The sequence below is a fragment of the Theobroma cacao genome, chromosome 1 (assembly GCF_000208745.1).
Source record: "Theobroma cacao cultivar B97-61/B2 chromosome 1, Criollo_cocoa_genome_V2, whole genome shotgun sequence".
Taxonomy (NCBI): domain Eukaryota; kingdom Viridiplantae; phylum Streptophyta; class Magnoliopsida; order Malvales; family Malvaceae; genus Theobroma; species Theobroma cacao.
Genome location: NC_030850.1, coordinates 6,792,821 through 6,810,894, shown reverse-complemented (window position 1 = coordinate 6,810,894; position 18,074 = coordinate 6,792,821). Strand labels below are relative to the sequence as shown.

At 33.9% G+C, this 18,074-nt stretch overlaps 2 protein-coding genes across 2 annotated transcripts; one reads left to right on the top strand and one right to left on the bottom strand.

Annotated features, from left to right (window-relative positions):
• LOC18611788 (N-acetylglucosaminyl-phosphatidylinositol de-N-acetylase) lies at nucleotides 1,315-7,440 on the top strand. Its single transcript, XM_007048222.2, has 11 exons — nucleotides 1,315-1,544; nucleotides 1,655-1,715; nucleotides 2,171-2,241; nucleotides 3,170-3,234; nucleotides 3,424-3,468; nucleotides 3,699-3,779; nucleotides 3,995-4,062; nucleotides 5,448-5,496; nucleotides 6,201-6,361; nucleotides 6,652-6,776; nucleotides 7,060-7,440. The coding sequence occupies exons 1-10, from the start codon at nucleotides 1,436-1,438 to the stop codon at nucleotides 6,716-6,718; spliced, it is 777 nt and encodes a 258-aa protein (XP_007048284.1). The 5' UTR covers nucleotides 1,315-1,435; the 3' UTR covers nucleotides 6,719-6,776; nucleotides 7,060-7,440.
• On the bottom strand, nucleotides 15,159-17,465 carry LOC108661119 (G-type lectin S-receptor-like serine/threonine-protein kinase LECRK1). Its single transcript, XM_018117006.1, has one exon. The coding sequence runs from the start codon at nucleotides 17,463-17,465 to the stop codon at nucleotides 15,159-15,161; it is 2,307 nt and encodes a 768-aa protein (XP_017972495.1).

Here is an 18,074-nt window from a genome sequence, read left to right as displayed (position 1 = left end):
AAATTTATCAATTCATTTTTAAGGACATTTTCTAATTAAAAATTGTGAAGTTTATTATTTAAAACTCAAATATGAATTGTAAAATTTATACATATAAATATGACATAATACTTAATTATTTAAAAAGTTTAAATAAATTTTATTTTTATTATTTTTTAATTAAACACTTAAAATTTTATTTTAAATCAAATATACTTTTATAATTAATGATTGATTAGCTGTTAAGTTAAAATGACATTTTTTTTATCGCGTAATATGTTGCATTGTCATGACAACGATGATGTAATATGTTGAGATAATATAATGAAGTGATGATTTCATCTTCAATTATGACAAATCAATATATTATATTAATGTCACGTGGTATAAAAGCTAACAAATATAATTATAGTAATATTATAAAAATTTATTTGATTAAAAACTAAAAGTATAAAAACTTAATTAAACATAATAGAAATTAAAAATTTGTTTAAATTTTCTTAAAAAGTTTAAACACTTTTTAAAGTATTATACCTATAAATAATAATTAAAAGCATATTCTACAACATATAGGTAAATTTATCAATAGAGGAGAGATCTTATTTGCTTAGGACATATCTTTATTTTATTTTTATGATTTTATTTGTGATTCAATTATTATTATTTATTTTAAAAAAATTATGTCTTAAAGGAAGCAAAATAAATTTTTATATTTCAAGTTGAAATTTATAAATTCATTTTTAAGGACATTTTCTAATTAAAAATTGCGAAGTTTATAGGGGGATTTGAATTTCCTTATTCTTTATTCCAATTTACTCTGCTCACAATGAAAACATTGCCCTTCAATTTTTATTTCTATTATTTTTGGGTAAATCTATATTTAAAAATTTTTTATCTAATTTTCTGTTTATATTCTCATTAATACCTTTGATAAAGAATAGAAGAAATTCTCTCATTTCAAAAAATCTATATAATGCTATTTCAGCAATGCTTATTTTCAACAATTAATTAAAACGGAAAAGCAAGTTAAATTATTCTTTTATTCAATGAATATAAAGCAGATTTTATTTTCAATTTTAAATTATTACAGAAAATCAAGTTTAATTATCAAATATAATTCTGAACATAACCTTGACAAATATTTAGCATTTTACCTTTTTTTTCCTCTCATTTTCTGGTTGGGCCTTGGTACAAAAATAAATTATCTAGTTCGGCCTTTACTGGACTGGACTGCTTGCAATTTTGGGCTGGACAGCCCACCGTCTTGTCCTCGTTTCACTCTTCTATAACATGTAGCGACGTCGTTTCTATTTGAAGAGCATTTTTCTCCCACAATGCCTTCCAAACTTTCTCGTTCTTTCCCTCCCCGGCAAGGCTTGTCAACGGCCGGATTCCTTTCTATTTTTATTTTTTCTTTTCCTCCATCTTTTCTTCTTTCTCTCGAGGTGGATTCTAGATGGGATGGATTTTGATCATCGTTTCAATTTTGGTGGTCTGGGTAGCTTCTCTTTGCAAGATTTTCCTTGCTCCCTCTTCCCACTCTAAACCCACATTTTTGGATGATGGTCGGTCCAATTTATAGCTGTTTTTTTTTTATATATATATATATATATAAATTTTGAATAGAAGAGTATGTTTATATATCAGTTAATATGTATTTGCCCATTGAAACCAGGTCCAGCTTTTCGCAAGAGAAATGTCTTGCTCGTTGTTGCTCACCCTGATGATGAGTCCATGTAAGCTTTTCAACCCTCTTTCATTTTCCCACTTGTTAGAAATTTAGAATGAACTGGCTCTTCACTTTGTTGCTTCTTTATCAATACGCGCTTTTTGCTTTTCTCTTTTCTTCCAGAATGAAATGATAGTTTCTTTCTTAGTACTTGAATGTCTTCTACTTCTGCTGTAAAGGATAATAAATACTTGTTTCATCTGATATAGGTTTCATGTATAGTTTGCAAGTCCTTTATTCTGTAAAGGCAAAAATGGATTTTCCAGTGAATTTATACAGTTCCATTTCTACATTTTTTATTTGATTTAATTTATTCCCACTTACATAGTTTGTGATCCAAGTGACAGCTTGACTTTTGTTGAAACAACATTAGTTTTTAATGTTATGGTTTCATTTATGATGCATTTAATGTTACTTGGAACAATTCGTTCTGATGGTGTGTGTTTTTGTATTCTGTTGCAGGTTCTTTTCACCAACCATAAGCTACCTGACTTCAAGAGGGCACAATCTATACCTACTATGCTTGTCTGTTGGTAATGCATTTCCAGCCTTATGTGGCCTGATCTTTTTTCTTTTTAGTATTCCTTGGGTCTAGAAATCTTTGCTTCTGAATCTTTTTTCGCTTCAAATGATGCCAGCCTTACTCTCCATACAAGTAAATGTTCATTTTCATCAAGAATCAAGGTTATGTTGAGGAGGCTTCTCTGTAGTGTACTTCTGTAAAATCTGACTAGATAATGATTTCTTGCTGTGTTATGCTGAGAAACAAAGTAACATCATTTAGGTGATTTTGAGTTTTTCCTTAATATCTGCATTTTTTGTTGCTAAAAGTTATTTTATGAAAGGAGAAACTATAGGATCATAGTTGCTGAAGTGCAATATATTATAGAGTCTGTTGATAATCAAAAGATGCCTCTTATTCTCAAATTTTGCTACTAATGCAGTTTGGATCCTAGATGTAAGGCTTGAAGGCCAAGGATAGTATCCCTAGGGAATGTTTATCTTATCATTCAAGGACCTTAAGCTTCTAAAGAACTTTAAGGGTAGATCTAAAACTGTAAGCTATTAACAGAAGGTTAATTCGAAATCAACCTCTTTCACTGGTTGTTTTGTTCATATTGCTATTTCAGGGAATATTAATTTGGCAATAATAGTGTAATCTAGCTAAGTAAATACCTCAGGAGAGAGATAGCTTCTCCTTTCAGTGCTATTCTCACCTCACTTTGCTTTTAGTTTATGGTTGGTTAATCCATTTTCCTTTGCCAAGTGGGAATTTTTGTGTATTACCAACGGATTATATGTCCAGCCACTATCCATGTCCTTTCAAAAGGAAAGGAATATGGTAGGGGTCAGGAGAAACCTTGTCATGTGTTCTACAAAGTAAGTATTCCTCTTCCTGCACCGCACCCATGTGATTGTGTGAAAATTTGCTATTATTCTTACTTAATTTTCGTTATGCAGGTAATGCAGATGGCATTGGAAGCATTAGAAAAGACGAGCTCTATCGTGCTTGTGCAGTCCACAAGGTGTTCTAATTTCATGCAAGCTTAGTTGGGTTTAACTGTTTAAGTAATCAATGGATTGTTCCTGCAACAACCTGATCCTGGGTTTATCTAGCTACAAGTTAACCTTGCATATTGTGTTATCTTTACAGTTTTCAACTTTATGTATCCAAGTTTACGTAGCTTTTAACCATTTTAAATTTGTAAATGCAGGTTCAACTTCAACAAGTGAAGGTTTTTGACCACCCTGATTTGCAGGTTCTACTCTTAAGGCTCTTTATTTTGAGCACATTATTGTTTGGACTTTCTGTTCTAAATTTGGCATGTTTGAAGCTGGGAAATTAAATTGAGACTTTTTCAGCTGTAACTAACAAAATAAAAGCTTGTTTGACCAGTTATAACACCATTATCACCTAAAGATGAATCAGTTGTTAATTGATAAGATGACTTAAGAGGAATTGATTTTGTAATCTGATTTTTTATATCAGGATGGTTTTGGCCATGTCTGGAACCATGATTTATTGGCAAAGATCATTGAAGAGGAGGCCTACAGTCATGGCATTGACGTGGTATATTCTTGGCTCCTTTTGTTCATTTAAATTGATTTTTTAGCTGAGAGTTCTGTATAAAATTTCCAATTTTAGGTTAAGATATGCTTGTATTGGAGAGTGATAAGCATCATTTGAAGGGATAGGTTTCTGTTACTACTTGCGAGTTCACATCTATGTACAATATAGGTCTTTCATTTCCTATTTCTCTTACCCTGGTTTTATTTATTTTTCAGCTTATTACATTTGATAGCTATGGTGTTTCTGGTCATTGCAACCATGGTGATGTGCATTATGGGGTACGGTAAGTTAAAACATTTTATATTGTTTGATTCAATTGTGCAGAAGTGAACTTTTTAAATTGTTGCCTCATAGCATGTGTGGCATAAACATACAAAGTTGCCTCATAGTATGTGTGGCATTAACATAAAATAAAATGTACTACCGTCATCATGTGACTATTTAATGCTGTGAGGTCTTAATTTACAAGGGCTTAGATTTATTCTTCCCATATCTGGTCCTCTAGACTCTAGCAATTTTACCATAAATAGAATGTTTCTATAGATATAGTCCATGTGTTATATCATGCTTTAGAACCTGGCCTCTTTGTCAAATTTATGTTGAAAAAGGGAGCAGGATGGGGGAATGTGGCCTATTTCTCTTTCTACTTATGATGAAGTTTCATTTTTAAGCTAAGTAGCCGAAATTCCAAGATAGTTTTCCAAAATTTGCTAGGCTGGCATAACTGCAAAAGAACTCTTTGGACTATCTTTGTTGGTGTCTTGCGTGAAATTAATGAGATGGAAAAGTAAAACAGTCTGGATTGCAAGAGAGAAATTAGTGTAGAACTAAAGAATGGCGTATCTAGAGAGTGATTCTAAACATGTGAAAGATACAACAATCCTAAGAGTTCCTAAAGCTGCCTCTTAAAATGAAGCATAACGGGCTATCTGTAGCACTTGGGTTAACGTCTCAACCAAGAGGAGAGCTTAGAATATGGAATGGCCAAGAAGAAACTGTATGCTTAGTAATGTGTCTGAGATGTGTGGAATCATGGGCAATATTAGTTGTTTCAGAAAGTGATTATCATTAATGTCTCTCCTAGGAAGACCAAGTAAGGGAGATGTCTGGATACTTGTCAGCTTCTTAAGCTTCATAGGAAACATCTCACTTAGGATCTTCAATCATCTGCATTTAGCTTTGCTCTGATCATTGTGTCTGGTCCCCAAGCCATTTTTAGAGTATGGCCAATGGAAAAGTCTAGATTTTAAGGGCAACCTACCATGTAATCTACCTATTATGCAATAGGACAGCAATAATTTCCAATGTTCTATTGAGGCCTCACTTTCATGTAGGGAAACGAAGGAAAATAACCTCTGTTTAATGGAGGACAAACCCTAAAACCCTAGTGGATATCAAATTCCATACTTTCAGTTAGTGAAAATTTTTATTTGAAGTATGGCTGGTGAAAGTACACATCTTTGAGCCATTCAGTCTGATAATCAGTGTGACTGCATGAACTTGAGAAAGTTCTTTGCATGCTTTGGAGGAAATTATCTATCACCTCTAATTATTCTCGGGCATGCATAATCTTTTCTTGGCCATTTCTAAGCTATCATTTTGATAATGTTTATCACAATAAAATGTCTTCTGAATTCTTTTTTAATTTTCTTTGTCTTGTATGCACAGCAAGTTCTTGCATGATTCTTCACCAAGAAATATCGAAGCCTGGGAACTTGTAAGTTACCTTTCTACCATTTGTTTTACATATCCTGTTAAAGGTGGTATCAGCTCAGCCAAGTACTTTTTTCCATTTTCATTATATTTATTTTTTTTGGGTGCTAATTTGGTTCAAAGCATTTCAGGGTTTTGATATGTCCTCATTCCTTTTTTTGGTAACCCCCTGAAAATTTTATTTAATCTAATCCATGGCTGATCATAAAGGTTAAATAGCCATATGGCAAGAAGAGGTGAACACGAATAGTTTCTGGTTTAGATCTTGCTTCTGCTTCTGTCCACATTGACATGGCTGTATACAAGCTTTGCCTTCCTGAAAAACAACATTGCTTTCAATTCTTATACAATTTTACCTAACTAATTTTTGTATCATTGAAGATTTACTAGCATTAATTTTGCCACTCTTGAACTCTCTTTCTCGTCTCTTCTCCTCCTTCATATGATCTACATTCAAGTCGAAACTACCTTCTTTCTTTGTTCTCCGGATTCTAATCCAATGATTTTCTTGTCGAGTTGCTGTAGAAGTTACAGGTTGTCAGCAAAGTTGTTGCATCTAGCCAGGCCAAAGGGAAGAACCCTTGAACAAATTTGCAGTGGCCTTAATATATATTTCTGCGTAACATGATTTGACATATTATATACTTTGTGAGGTTTTTTTTCCTCTGAATGATGACAGTTCTTTCCTTCTGCCCTTTTGATTTTTAGGTGAGCATCAACATATTGCGCAAGTATAGTGGACCACTTGATATTTGGTTGTCAAATTTAGATTCCATGCGACATCCAAGGGGTGTAATGCATTGCTTGCTTAATGAGCATCTGCGGAAGAGCTTCCTTGCAATGGCACAACACTCAAGCCAATGGGTTTGGTATGTATGTTCCCAATAAATTCTAAATGAAAGGATAGGACATGGGCCAGATGGCCAATCATTTTGTCTTGAAAATTAATCACCTCCATTTCTTCTCATTTTATTTCTGAAATTGACTTTCATGTTTTTCTTTATGAACATAACTCCTAGATTAATCATAATCAATTCCCTGTTATAGGTCTGTGGATCATCTCCTTGATTCAACATTTCTTTCTTTCTGGAATAGTGTAGCATGTACGGTATATATTTCGAAACATTTTTTCTTAATTTTTTGAATGTTGGTTTTGCAGGTTCCGCAAGCTTTTTGTTTCTTTTTCCAGTTATACTTATGTTAATACTCTTAGAAAGATGAAGTGATTATAGATGGCCTTGAAGGACAAAGCTGCTTGGAGATTTGTGCCTGTTCATATTTGAGGTAATTCTCTGCAGTAACACAGGGATTACTACTTGCCAGGTGTACTCACTTTAAATCTATATCAGCATCGGTTAAGGTTTTACATTTTACTATTCTATGTGAGCAAATTGAGGACCAATTGACTGGAAAACATTCCTCTTTCACTATTTCAAAATTTTGAGGCCCCCTACAGAGAGTATCATTTTTCTCTTGCATTTGCTACATTGTGTTAATCATGATCCAAAAGGCTTGTGGTCGACTTGGTAACATTTTTAGATTTGTGTTTCATTGAGTTTGTTTGTAGGTATTAACTAGAGTGAGCTTGGATGAGGGGTGGTGAATTTTTCCTACTACAATAGTCCAAACGCAAACTTTGGGTTGCAATTACTTTTTATTCCTCCATCACAAACGTTGGCTCTATTCCTATGCTGGTATCAAATAAGGAATTTATCCTAAGCAGTGATGTTTGGATGGATATGGGGAGGCAGCCACTCTACTAGCTCTAGTTAATAGGCTTATTTGTATTTGATTGTTTATTTCTAGTGCAGGAACCTCTTAACATCTTAGTCGATTGTTTTAGACTATAATTCTATCATAAAATGTGGATTTATGTTGTTCTAAAAGATATGGTACCTGACCTTCTCCATGTCAAACTCGTAATATATTTGTGGATTTTTGACTGCCAGGGTTTTGCTATCAAATCACTAATTTCTTTTCCTTTGGCCTAACCTATATGCAAATCAGATGGTAAAAGCTCCATGCACTAATGCATTCATTCATTAGGTCATTCATTTAAGGTGAGTAGGGACGGTGTGACATGCAGCACTGCATGAAAAAAGAATATCTTTGGAGAGCGAAGAGGGCTTGATGCTGTCGTGGATTGCATGAAAAACTTGTCTTAGATGCTTGTAAGGGATACATCTTGGTAAGTATGTTGAAAGATAGCTCTTGTAAATCCAAGATGATGTCAGCTGGCCATTTGAAAGTAGCGGCGAGTTTCTCTTTATTAAAAGGAACAAAAGAAAAAATTGGTTTAGAGATCCACCTTAGAGGTGGGAAGCCTTAACCGGATGTGTTGGTAACAGGTAAGCCCGAAGGCTGTTCCCGTCCCTGTCAGGGGAGATGCCAACCATCTCTCCTTTCTACGAACACGGTTCCTATGTTTTGGAAGCACTCATATATATTGCCCAGACTCGGGTTTCCTAGATGATGTGGGATTTGGGCAAAATTTTGACGCAAGTAATGCTAGAAGTTTGAACCTTTACCCCGAAAATACTAATGAAAGGAACCCATTAAAAACGCAAAAACGATAAGGCGTGTCTCAAAATGTACTCTTTTTCGATCGAGAACAAAATTTGTTTGATGAGTGTAAATAAGATAATCAGATGACGTGAAGACTACCAATTACCAAAGAAAAGGCAAACAAAACTGTACTCACGACAAGAAATTTCTTGTCAATTTTTTTTATCAAGACGAAACTAGACAACTTTTATTAAGAGTTAAAAATGAAGAGAAATAATATATAAAATATTAATAATTAAGTACGATATATAAGATTAATAATTTTCTTTTATATAATTAGTATTGTTTAAAGATTAAATACTCAAAGACAATTTCTTTTAAATTAAATATAAAACATAAAATATATAAAAAATATCTTATATAATCAAGATTAATAAAAAAATGATATATTAATAAAATTTTAAGCAACAATCAATAATGCAATGTTACAACGCATATTTAAAATTACATAATAATTTTGTAATTTTTAAAAACTAAAATCTTTACGAACACATAATAAAAAAAGAAGAAGAATGTAACAAGTAGAAGTTAGAACTACATAACAAAAAAGAAAAAAGAAAAATATGATTGATGATTTGTAAAAATTTGAAAAAAAAAATCATAAAAATTTAAAACATACGATCAAATAGAATATAATTGAAAAATAAATAAATAAAAGTAATAATAATATAAATAAAAAAAGAAATAAAAAAAAGAAATTTACCTCTTTGTAATTTCGCAATGAAATGATTAAAGAGAAGAGAAAGAAAAAAAGAAAGAAATGGAAACAGGTATGAAGAAACTTAAAAGAGAAAAATTTAGAAACTTAAAACATATAATTAAATAGAATAAAATTAAAATAAATAATAATAATATAAATAGAAGAAAAAAAATTAAAAAAAATTATGCTCATTGAAAATACATATGATAGCTCCTCAGTGGAAAGGCATTGAGATTGCCATCAGCTTGCATTGCATCTAGAGCTTGAAGTTTCTAATGGAATCATCAGGTACCTATCTCGTTCTAGTTTCTGTCCCACCAAAAGGGTGTTGGTGGGATAATTAAACTTAGACCAAACAATTTCTGAATTGGAAGTATTTAAAACAAAGTTGCCTGAATCAAGCATTGAAGCAACCGATGGCATCTGAGTGGGTTCAACAATGACTCGGAGGACTTGTCCCTTGGAGCCACGAATTATAACTCTACCATCCTTGGCAAAATCAAGACTTGCATCGGGATTTGTTCGTCTTGCAGTCCATATTCTATTTTTGGGGCTCCCAGCGAGCCCAATGCCAAACTTGAAAGCATTACCACTATGGTAAAACCTAAAGGCGAAGTATTTAGGAGGAGGAGGCCAGATATTTTGGGTGGAGTTTATGTAAACATGACGTAAATAGTTTAATAGTTTAACAAGTAATTTTATTATTTAATATTTTTCTTATTTAGTATTTAGTATTTAGGGTTATTTTATTTTATTTTACTTGGACGACAAGTGAATATTAGTTTAGGAATTTGCTTTTTTTGTATACCAAGGAAGTCTAAGGTATAATACTTCTTTATTTTAATTTACTCTACTTACACTCCAAGTTTAGGTTAAGTAGGATTAAACTACTCCAAGTTTAGGTTAAGTAGGATTAAACTATTATAAATAACACCCTTAGGCTTAATTTTTAGACAACTTATTTTTTTTGAATTATTGAATGATATTATATTTTTTCTCAAATTTTGAGTGTAAGTTTCTGCGGTTGAAACTTGATTATCAATTTTAAAGGCTCTGTCGAGTGCTAGCTTTTGTTTTCATGTTAACTCGTTATGTTAGTTGGTATCAGATTAGGAAAAACTCACCCAATCTAATGGCAGGTGACCCAATTATGGTAGGCGACCCAATTATGGTAGGCAATGGCTTTTATGGCGAAGATCATGGAACTGAGACCTTACGATCTGCAGTGCAAGATCAAGGGGCAGCGTTGAGAGCTTTTGAGCAACGAATAGATATCAGATTCTAGCGTTTGGAATGACGTTTTGAAGAAAATTGCAGATTGATTTGATACTCTAGGCATAGATGCCAACAGAAATCGGGATGACGAAAGGCCAAGTACTAGAAATGATGTAGCTCACGAATAACCTGTCGACAAACCTCTTCCTGCAAATGAGAGTAGACAACAGGTCTACATGGAAGATTCAGAGGAAAAAGATGATTATTTTGCAAATCTTGTGAGATATGCTGGATATAATGATTATGAAATATATAGATTTTGAATATATGAAAATTCAGAAGGAAAAAGGATGAAACTTGTCGTTTGCAGATTAAAAGGTAGAGTTTCTGCATGAAGGAAAAAGTTACAGTCTAAAAGGAATCGTGAAGGAAAAACACCAGTTAGAACTTGGTACAGGATGAAACAATTGTTACAGAAAGATTTCCTTCATCCTAATTATGAGCAGATTTTATTCTAGAAGTACCAGAGATGCCATCAAGGTCAATAAACTGTACATGAGTATATTGCAGAATTTATGATATGGGTCAAAAAGAATGACCTGAGGGAGACTGAAGGGCAATAGGTTGCTAGGTATTTTGAAGGGTTAAAGCCAGTTATCAGAGAAAAGACAAGGATACAAGTATTACGAAATTTATCTAAAGTATGGAATATTACTTTAAAGCCTGAACTGATGTTGTAGGAAAAGAACAAATCTGATTATTCTCGTAAAAGTTACAATGGGGATAATTATAAAACATCCAATGATATGAATAAATCAGTTCATGATAGTTCTGCAAGCAATGACCAGTATAGAGAGAAGGAAATTGGAAAACAAAAAGTGATAGATGCGAAGAAGGGGTAGAAAGCTGCAAATCCCTATGTCAAACCAAACCCAGGAAAGTGTTTCAAATACAATTAACCTGGTCACAGATTTAATGACTATCTTATCAAAAAAGTAGTTCACATGGTGGAACAAGGTGAAGAGGATGATGGGATTTGCTGTGATCCAAATGGGGATGACGACAAGTATGAGGATTATGATGATAGCTAGAACTATGTGGTGAGAAAAATGATGTTGTCTCCAAAACAGAAGGATAACACTCAATGGAATCAGTTATTTCAAACCAGGTGCATTATCACTAACCGTTTATTTGATGTGATTATTGATAGTGGTAGTTATGAGAATATTATTGGTAAAAATGTTATGGAGAGTTTGGGTTTTAAAGCTGAAAAGCACCCCAATCCATACACTATTGGTTGGATTAAGGTAACAGAAAAGATTCAAGTAATAGAACAGTGTAAGGTACCTATTTCCATTGGTAAATATAAAGATGAGATATATTGTGATGTTGTGGATATGGATGCTTGTCACTTGTTATTTAGTAGACCTTGACAATTTGATGTTGCAGTACAACATGATGGGAAAGAAAACACTTACAAATTGAAGAAAGATGGCATAAAGTTTACTTTATTGCCAATGAAAAGAAGTGCCAAAACTAAAGCTTCTAAAGTGGAGGGGCGAACTTTCATTAACCTTACTCATTCAGGGAATGAGATAGAGGTTGCTTTCAAGGAGTCAAAAGAGGTGCATGCTTTGATTGTGAAGCAAGTGTTTTCAATTGAAGAAGATCAGAAAATAGTAGAGTATCCGAAAGTAGTTAAACTGTTACTAGAAGAATTTAGTGAGGTGATGCCAGAAGATTTATCTGACGGTTTACCACCTATGTGGGATATTCAACACCATATTGATCTGATCCTTGGTGCTAGTTTGCCAAACTTGCCTCATTATAGAATGAACCTAAATGAGAACTAGATTTTCAAGGAAAAAATGGATGAACTATTGCGTAAAAGACATATCCAAGAGAGCATGAGTCCATGTGCAATTCTCGCCTTACTAAACCCAAAGAAGGATGGGAGTTGGAAGATGTGTGTGGATAGCTGAGCCATCAACAAGACTACTGTTGGATATAAGTTTCCAATTCCTCGGCTAGATGACATGCTTGATAGGTTTTCTAAAATGATGCACTTTATCCCTAATAAGAAGACTTCAGATGCAAGCGAAATAACCAAATTGTTTTTCAAGGAGGTTGTTCGTCTGCATGGTGTGCCTAAAACCATCACTTTAGATTAAGACAGCAAATTTCTCGACCATTTTTGGAGGACTTTGTGGAAGATGTTTGATTCATTCTTAAATTACAGTAGCACAGCTCATCCACAAATTGATGGCCAAACTGAATTAATAAATAGAACCCTTAGTAATTTGATTCGTAGTATTGGTAGAGATAGACCAAAGCAGTCAGAGTTTGCATTAGCAGAAGTAGAGTTTGGTTATAATAATGTTGTTCATAGTGCCACAAGAAAATCACCAATTTCTATTGTGTATACAAAGTTGCCACAACATGCTCTTGACTTGATCAAATTGCCTAAAGTTCCTGGATTTAGTGTAGCTACTGAAAATATGGCTAGTTAGTGGCAAGATGTTCAAGTAGAGGTGAAACAAAAATTAAAACAAGCTAATGCCAAGTACAAGAGAGTCGCAAACCAACATCGTAAAAAGCAGATGTTTGAAATAAGAGATTAGGTGATGGTGTTTTTACGAAAAGAAAGGTTTCCAGTGGAAACTTATAGTAAGTTAAAGCGTAAGAAGTACGAACCATGCCAAATTTTGAAGAAGATTAATGACAATACATATGTTGTGGATCTATCAAACACAATGAGAATTTTCAAGACATTTAATGTGGCAGATGATTAATGACAATACATATGTTATGGATCTGTCAGACATAATGGGAATTTTCAAGACATTTAATATGGTGGATATTTACCCATTTCATTCATCAGATGAACCCTTATATTCAGATGTATTGGTAAACTCGAGATCGAGTTTTTCTCAAGTTAAGGGGAATGATGTAGATAGTCTAATAGTTTAACAAGTAATTTTAATATTTAATATTTTTCTTATTTAGTATTTAGTATTTAGGGTTTTTATTTTATTTTACTTGGATAACAAGTAAATATAAGTTTAAAAATTTACTTTTTTTGTACTCCAAGAAAGTATAGGGTAGAATATTTTCTTATTTTAACTTACTTTGTTTGCACTTTAAATTTAGGTTAAGTAAGATTAAACTATTATAAATAGCACACTTAAACTTAATTTTTAAATAATTTATTTTTTTTGAATTATTGAATGATATTATATTTTTCTTAAATTAAGAGTGTAAGCTTTTACGTTTAAAACTTTATTATCAATTTTAAAAGTTTTGTCAAGTACTAGTTTTTGTTTTTATGCTAACTCGTTGTGTCAAAATAGTGGGGCCTTTGATTTTGTTGGATTGCGGAGATTGAGCATTTGCTATGGAAAATAGAAAAATGGTGAACAAATGGAAGGAGAGTGTTGTTGCCACCAGAGACCTGTTATTGCTTCTGCTACTTTTAACTGTTTCTTTTAAGAGAAAGAAATTGCAGAGAACGTACGTAACCCACCAGGCCTCACCGAAGCATAAGCATTTTGTTTTTCTTCCCCCAGTTGTTACGCAAGCTTGCTTTCGTTTTCTATCACAAAATTCAAAAAGATCACACCAGTGCCGTCTTTTCTAGCGGTAGCACCCAAAGTCCAGCATAACGGCTGTCTCCAAATAACTAGAACATTGAGACCAATTTGCCCTTCTCTATCTTGTTATATATGGGCTATGGCATCAGCATTAGGGTTTATTTGATAGAAACCAAAATCCAGAAATACGAGAAATATTGTATTAGAGTCAAAGGGAAGAAGTATGATCTAACACTTTATAATGTTAAAGGGTAAATGCATTAAGCTCCGAAGGTATACATTAGTTGTTTGTTTCTACTAATATTCATTCTAAAAGCCTCGTCAAACTGCCTCTTTGAGCATTTCTTATTTTTTCCTTCTGCATTTGACATCTCATATACTACTTATTTTGTGAACCCAAAGGTTGAAGTCAATAGAGTTGGTCATAGGCATAGACAAGAAAGGGTGAAATGGTCATTAACAGAAGTCAATGGTGGTCTTTACAGATCGACTTAAATCGTGGCCTATGGTCTTGCTTTCGGTGTGGTCTTTAACCCGTATACCCATCAATATGCAAAAGATTATATGGGTCAAAAATCAAATACCAAAGCGCATCACTATGTAAAATGTCTCTTTATGATAATAAATTAAATAACTTTAATAGATATTATTTATTACCATGATTACTTTATTTTTTCTTTACTACAAACAGTGATTGAGAACTCATACAGATACAGGTACGTGTTCGAAATCACTATTCACGGTGAAATAGATTGAATCTCACTCAATTTGTTCATGTTAAAACCTAGATAATGAAACACCATTTCTTCCATATTAATTTAATTAATGGAGTAGAATTTCTAAATAGATTGCACTTGACTGCATATATACAAGGTAAATTTTATGAACGGTCACTGGTTCCAAAAGGGTATGTCAAAATTTATATGTTTTGTCATTTATTTTTTAATTTTTACAATTCAAGATTTATATTAAATTCATGTTGAAAATTTGGCCACTTCTTTTAACTTGCAGCACTCCTTTGCATATGTACCCATGTGACTCTATTTGGAAACTCCATCAAGACTCTCTTTTTTACAGTTCAAGATTTATGTTAAATTCGTGTAAAAAACTTGACTACTTCTTTTGTCCTGCAGCACTTCTTTGCACATGTACCCATGTGACTCTATTTGAAAACTCCAACAAGACTTCCTTTTATATAAGGTTATAAATAGTGAGGTATTGCTATTCACTCTCATACACAAGTAGTTTACACCTGTAACAAGGTCAAAAACTGTTCATGTAACAGTATTCAATACATTGCTGCAAGAAGAAAGGTTTGAGCATAGGGCAGGTACTCTGAATATATATATGAAACACAGGCAAAATTCGTAATAAAACTAACAGCTATAAAAACCTGAAAACTTTATGTACTTCGAGTAACAGCAGCACCTAATATATATATATATATATAAAACTATAATTTAGAAGAAAATAGATTAATATTCCACAACTTACAATGACCCATTACAACTAAACAATAGGTAAATAAACACAGGACTACTGGAGTTAGAGCTTGTAAATATGGCGACTAAATGATAATGAAAGCGCAAGCACTCTTTATATATCAAGGAAAGACGCAGGCGGAGGTAATGGGACATCAACAGTTTCTTCCAACATCAATTGCACCATTTTCATTGAAGGACGAAGTGATGGCTCATGTTGGATGCACCAAAGTCCAATGCTGAGCACCCTCTTTAATTGTTTGCAGTCAACTTCTTCACGATCACCCACTAATTTACCCAGATCTTCAGTTTCAAAGCATCGGTAAACCCATTCTTCAAGAATGGCTTCATTCTCAGAAAGCTTACAATCCACACTCCGACGACAGCATATGATCTCCAACAATACGATTCCAAAGCTGTAAACATCTGCCTTGACTGTAATAGGCACTTTCTTATGCCATTCTGGTGCAACATACCCCCGTGTCCCTCTGATCCCAGTAAAGGTTCTAGTCTGATCTTGCATCAATAGCTTTGCCAATCCAAAGTCGGATATTTTTGCACACATATTCTCGTCCATGAGTATATTTTGGGGTTTAATGTCGCAATGGATAATTCGAGTCTCACATATGTTACGAGCAATATCCATTCTTTGACTCCAACAAGGTTGCTTTTCAGTTGTAAAGAGTACATCTGCTAATGAACCGTTTCTCATATATTCATACATCAGAAGTCTGTTAGACCCATCATGGCAGTAACCAAGTAATCGGACTAAATTCCGATGATATGCCCTTGCAATAGCTCTCATTTCTGTCTGAAATTCTCTGTCCCCTTCATTTGACATTATGTCCAGTCTCTTAACAGCTACAATCTTCTGGCCATTGGATAATTCACCTTTAAAAACTGTCCCAAAAGCCCCCCTACCAACCTCCTCCTTGAAATTGTTAGTTACCTTTTCTAGCTCTTTGTACGTGAATGATCTTGGAGAAACATCTTCAATCAATTCGACATTGCGATTATCAATAACAACCCTTTTGTATGCCCTAACTCGATTCCTATAAATGAGGACTCCAGACAATACTAACATAATAAAAGCAAAAGCAGTCAATGAAACGCCAATGATTAGGAAAGTTGTTTGAAGTTCTTTCCTTCTCCCTTTGGATGAACTCACCCTTCTTTCATTCTCGGTCGAATTGGCAACCTTGATGAGAGCTATGCTTGAGTCTGTCAATTGTAATCTCCCAAATCTTAGAGGAAGCTTTTGCTTATTGCACATACCATCCTTGTAAGTTGCAGCCTCGCACATACAGTCTTCCAAGCATGCTCTTGAACAACTTTCTTGGGTGTTTAATGTTAGAACATCATATGCAGTATCTTCCCATAAAAGGCTAGCAATTGTTTGAATGGAGTATGTGATACTGCTGTCATTATTTGTGCAACTTTCTGGTACGAAATTTCTTACACAGCGAAAATTAGAATTAGCCCCATTTTCAATTGCAAACATTGGAAGACACGAGCAATCGGGTTGTCGATCCATTTGCACACAATATGCATTGAGGCCACAAATGCCCTTAGGGGCACACCCATCATTGGAAGAATTCCATACCACCGATTCAGCTCCATTCTGATTCAGTTTATATGCATACAGTCGAAAGTTCCCATCGACGTCGATTCTCATTAAGTATAGTGTTTCTTCTGTGGGATATCCTCCGATTGTAATATTCTTTATGTTGGAGCCAGCTTTAAGCAAGTAGAGATGGCCATCAGGGTTAAAATTTAGTGTTACATTATCTCCCTGACCACCAGTTCCTGCTTGCCAGTATGCATACGCGCCTGAATCTGGAGTATTGGCCGGATACTGCACAAGGTTTCCATCATGTTGCATAATGAGACGGAATCGTCCCGTTGAATCATTAGTTTCTGAAACGCTTGAAAACAGCTGGTAACCTGGATAGAGACGTTGACCTGGCAAAAGTGCATTAGTCGGATGTTCAAAACTCTGCCATATTATCTTCTGATCAGAATTGTACAAGACGAAATTGCCTGAATCAAGCATAGCTGCTGCAGCTGCAGGTTCAGATGAATTCCCAGTCACTGCCACTTGACCTTGTCGCCACTCAAGGATGAGTCTTCCGTCATTAGTGAAATTCAAAGTAGCACTGTTTGGAACTGGAGGTGTGTCTCGGTTGGCTGTCCATACAACCGTTTTAACGGGGATTGCTGCAATAAATATCCCAACAAGGTAGCCATTAGCTTTCGGGTAGAACCCAAACGCAAATAGACCAGATGGGGACATCCATGAGCTGTTGGAGGTGGAGGTGGGTGTTAAAGAGGAGCCTAGGCTTATGTTGGTAACCTTTTGTTGTTCAGCTGGTGTAAAAGTTACGGAGAGTAAGAGTACCAAAAAGAAAAAGATGACAGCCATGTGTCCAGGAAGCAAGTCTTTCTGGTTTTTTGCGTGTTCCTTCCTCTCTTTATTTGGAAAGATATCAGTTTGACATGTAGTTCAGGGTTAACAAGGACATCTCTCCTTAATTTTTACCAAATTTCTCTGAATGGAGAGACTCAAATAGTATATAAAAACTGAATAAAACTTAACCTTTCCTCACGTACCATTCAATATACCTGCGTAGAAAAGTCTATAGAGACGAATCATTTACCAGCGATTCTGTGGGAAATGAATAAAAGTCAATGCAAGAAATTTTCTTATTTAGAACTCGCACTTGGGAAACTCGATCCTAATTCTGCCTTAAAAGTAGTCAAAGCAATCAATCAACTCTTCATAATCAAGCCGCTTTTAGCTCTCACAAAAGTGCATTACAAATTTATGCTCAATTAGCAAATATTGAGAACCGGTTATTAATTAGTGTAAATGAGCGCTAATTTCCTGTAAAACTTACTTACATATACGGCGTTTATTTCTAAAATCAAATGAAATTTCAATATATCCATATTTTATAATTTTCTTTTGTTAATCAATTAAGATTCAGAGTCAAGAAAAACATATATATATATATATATATATATATATATA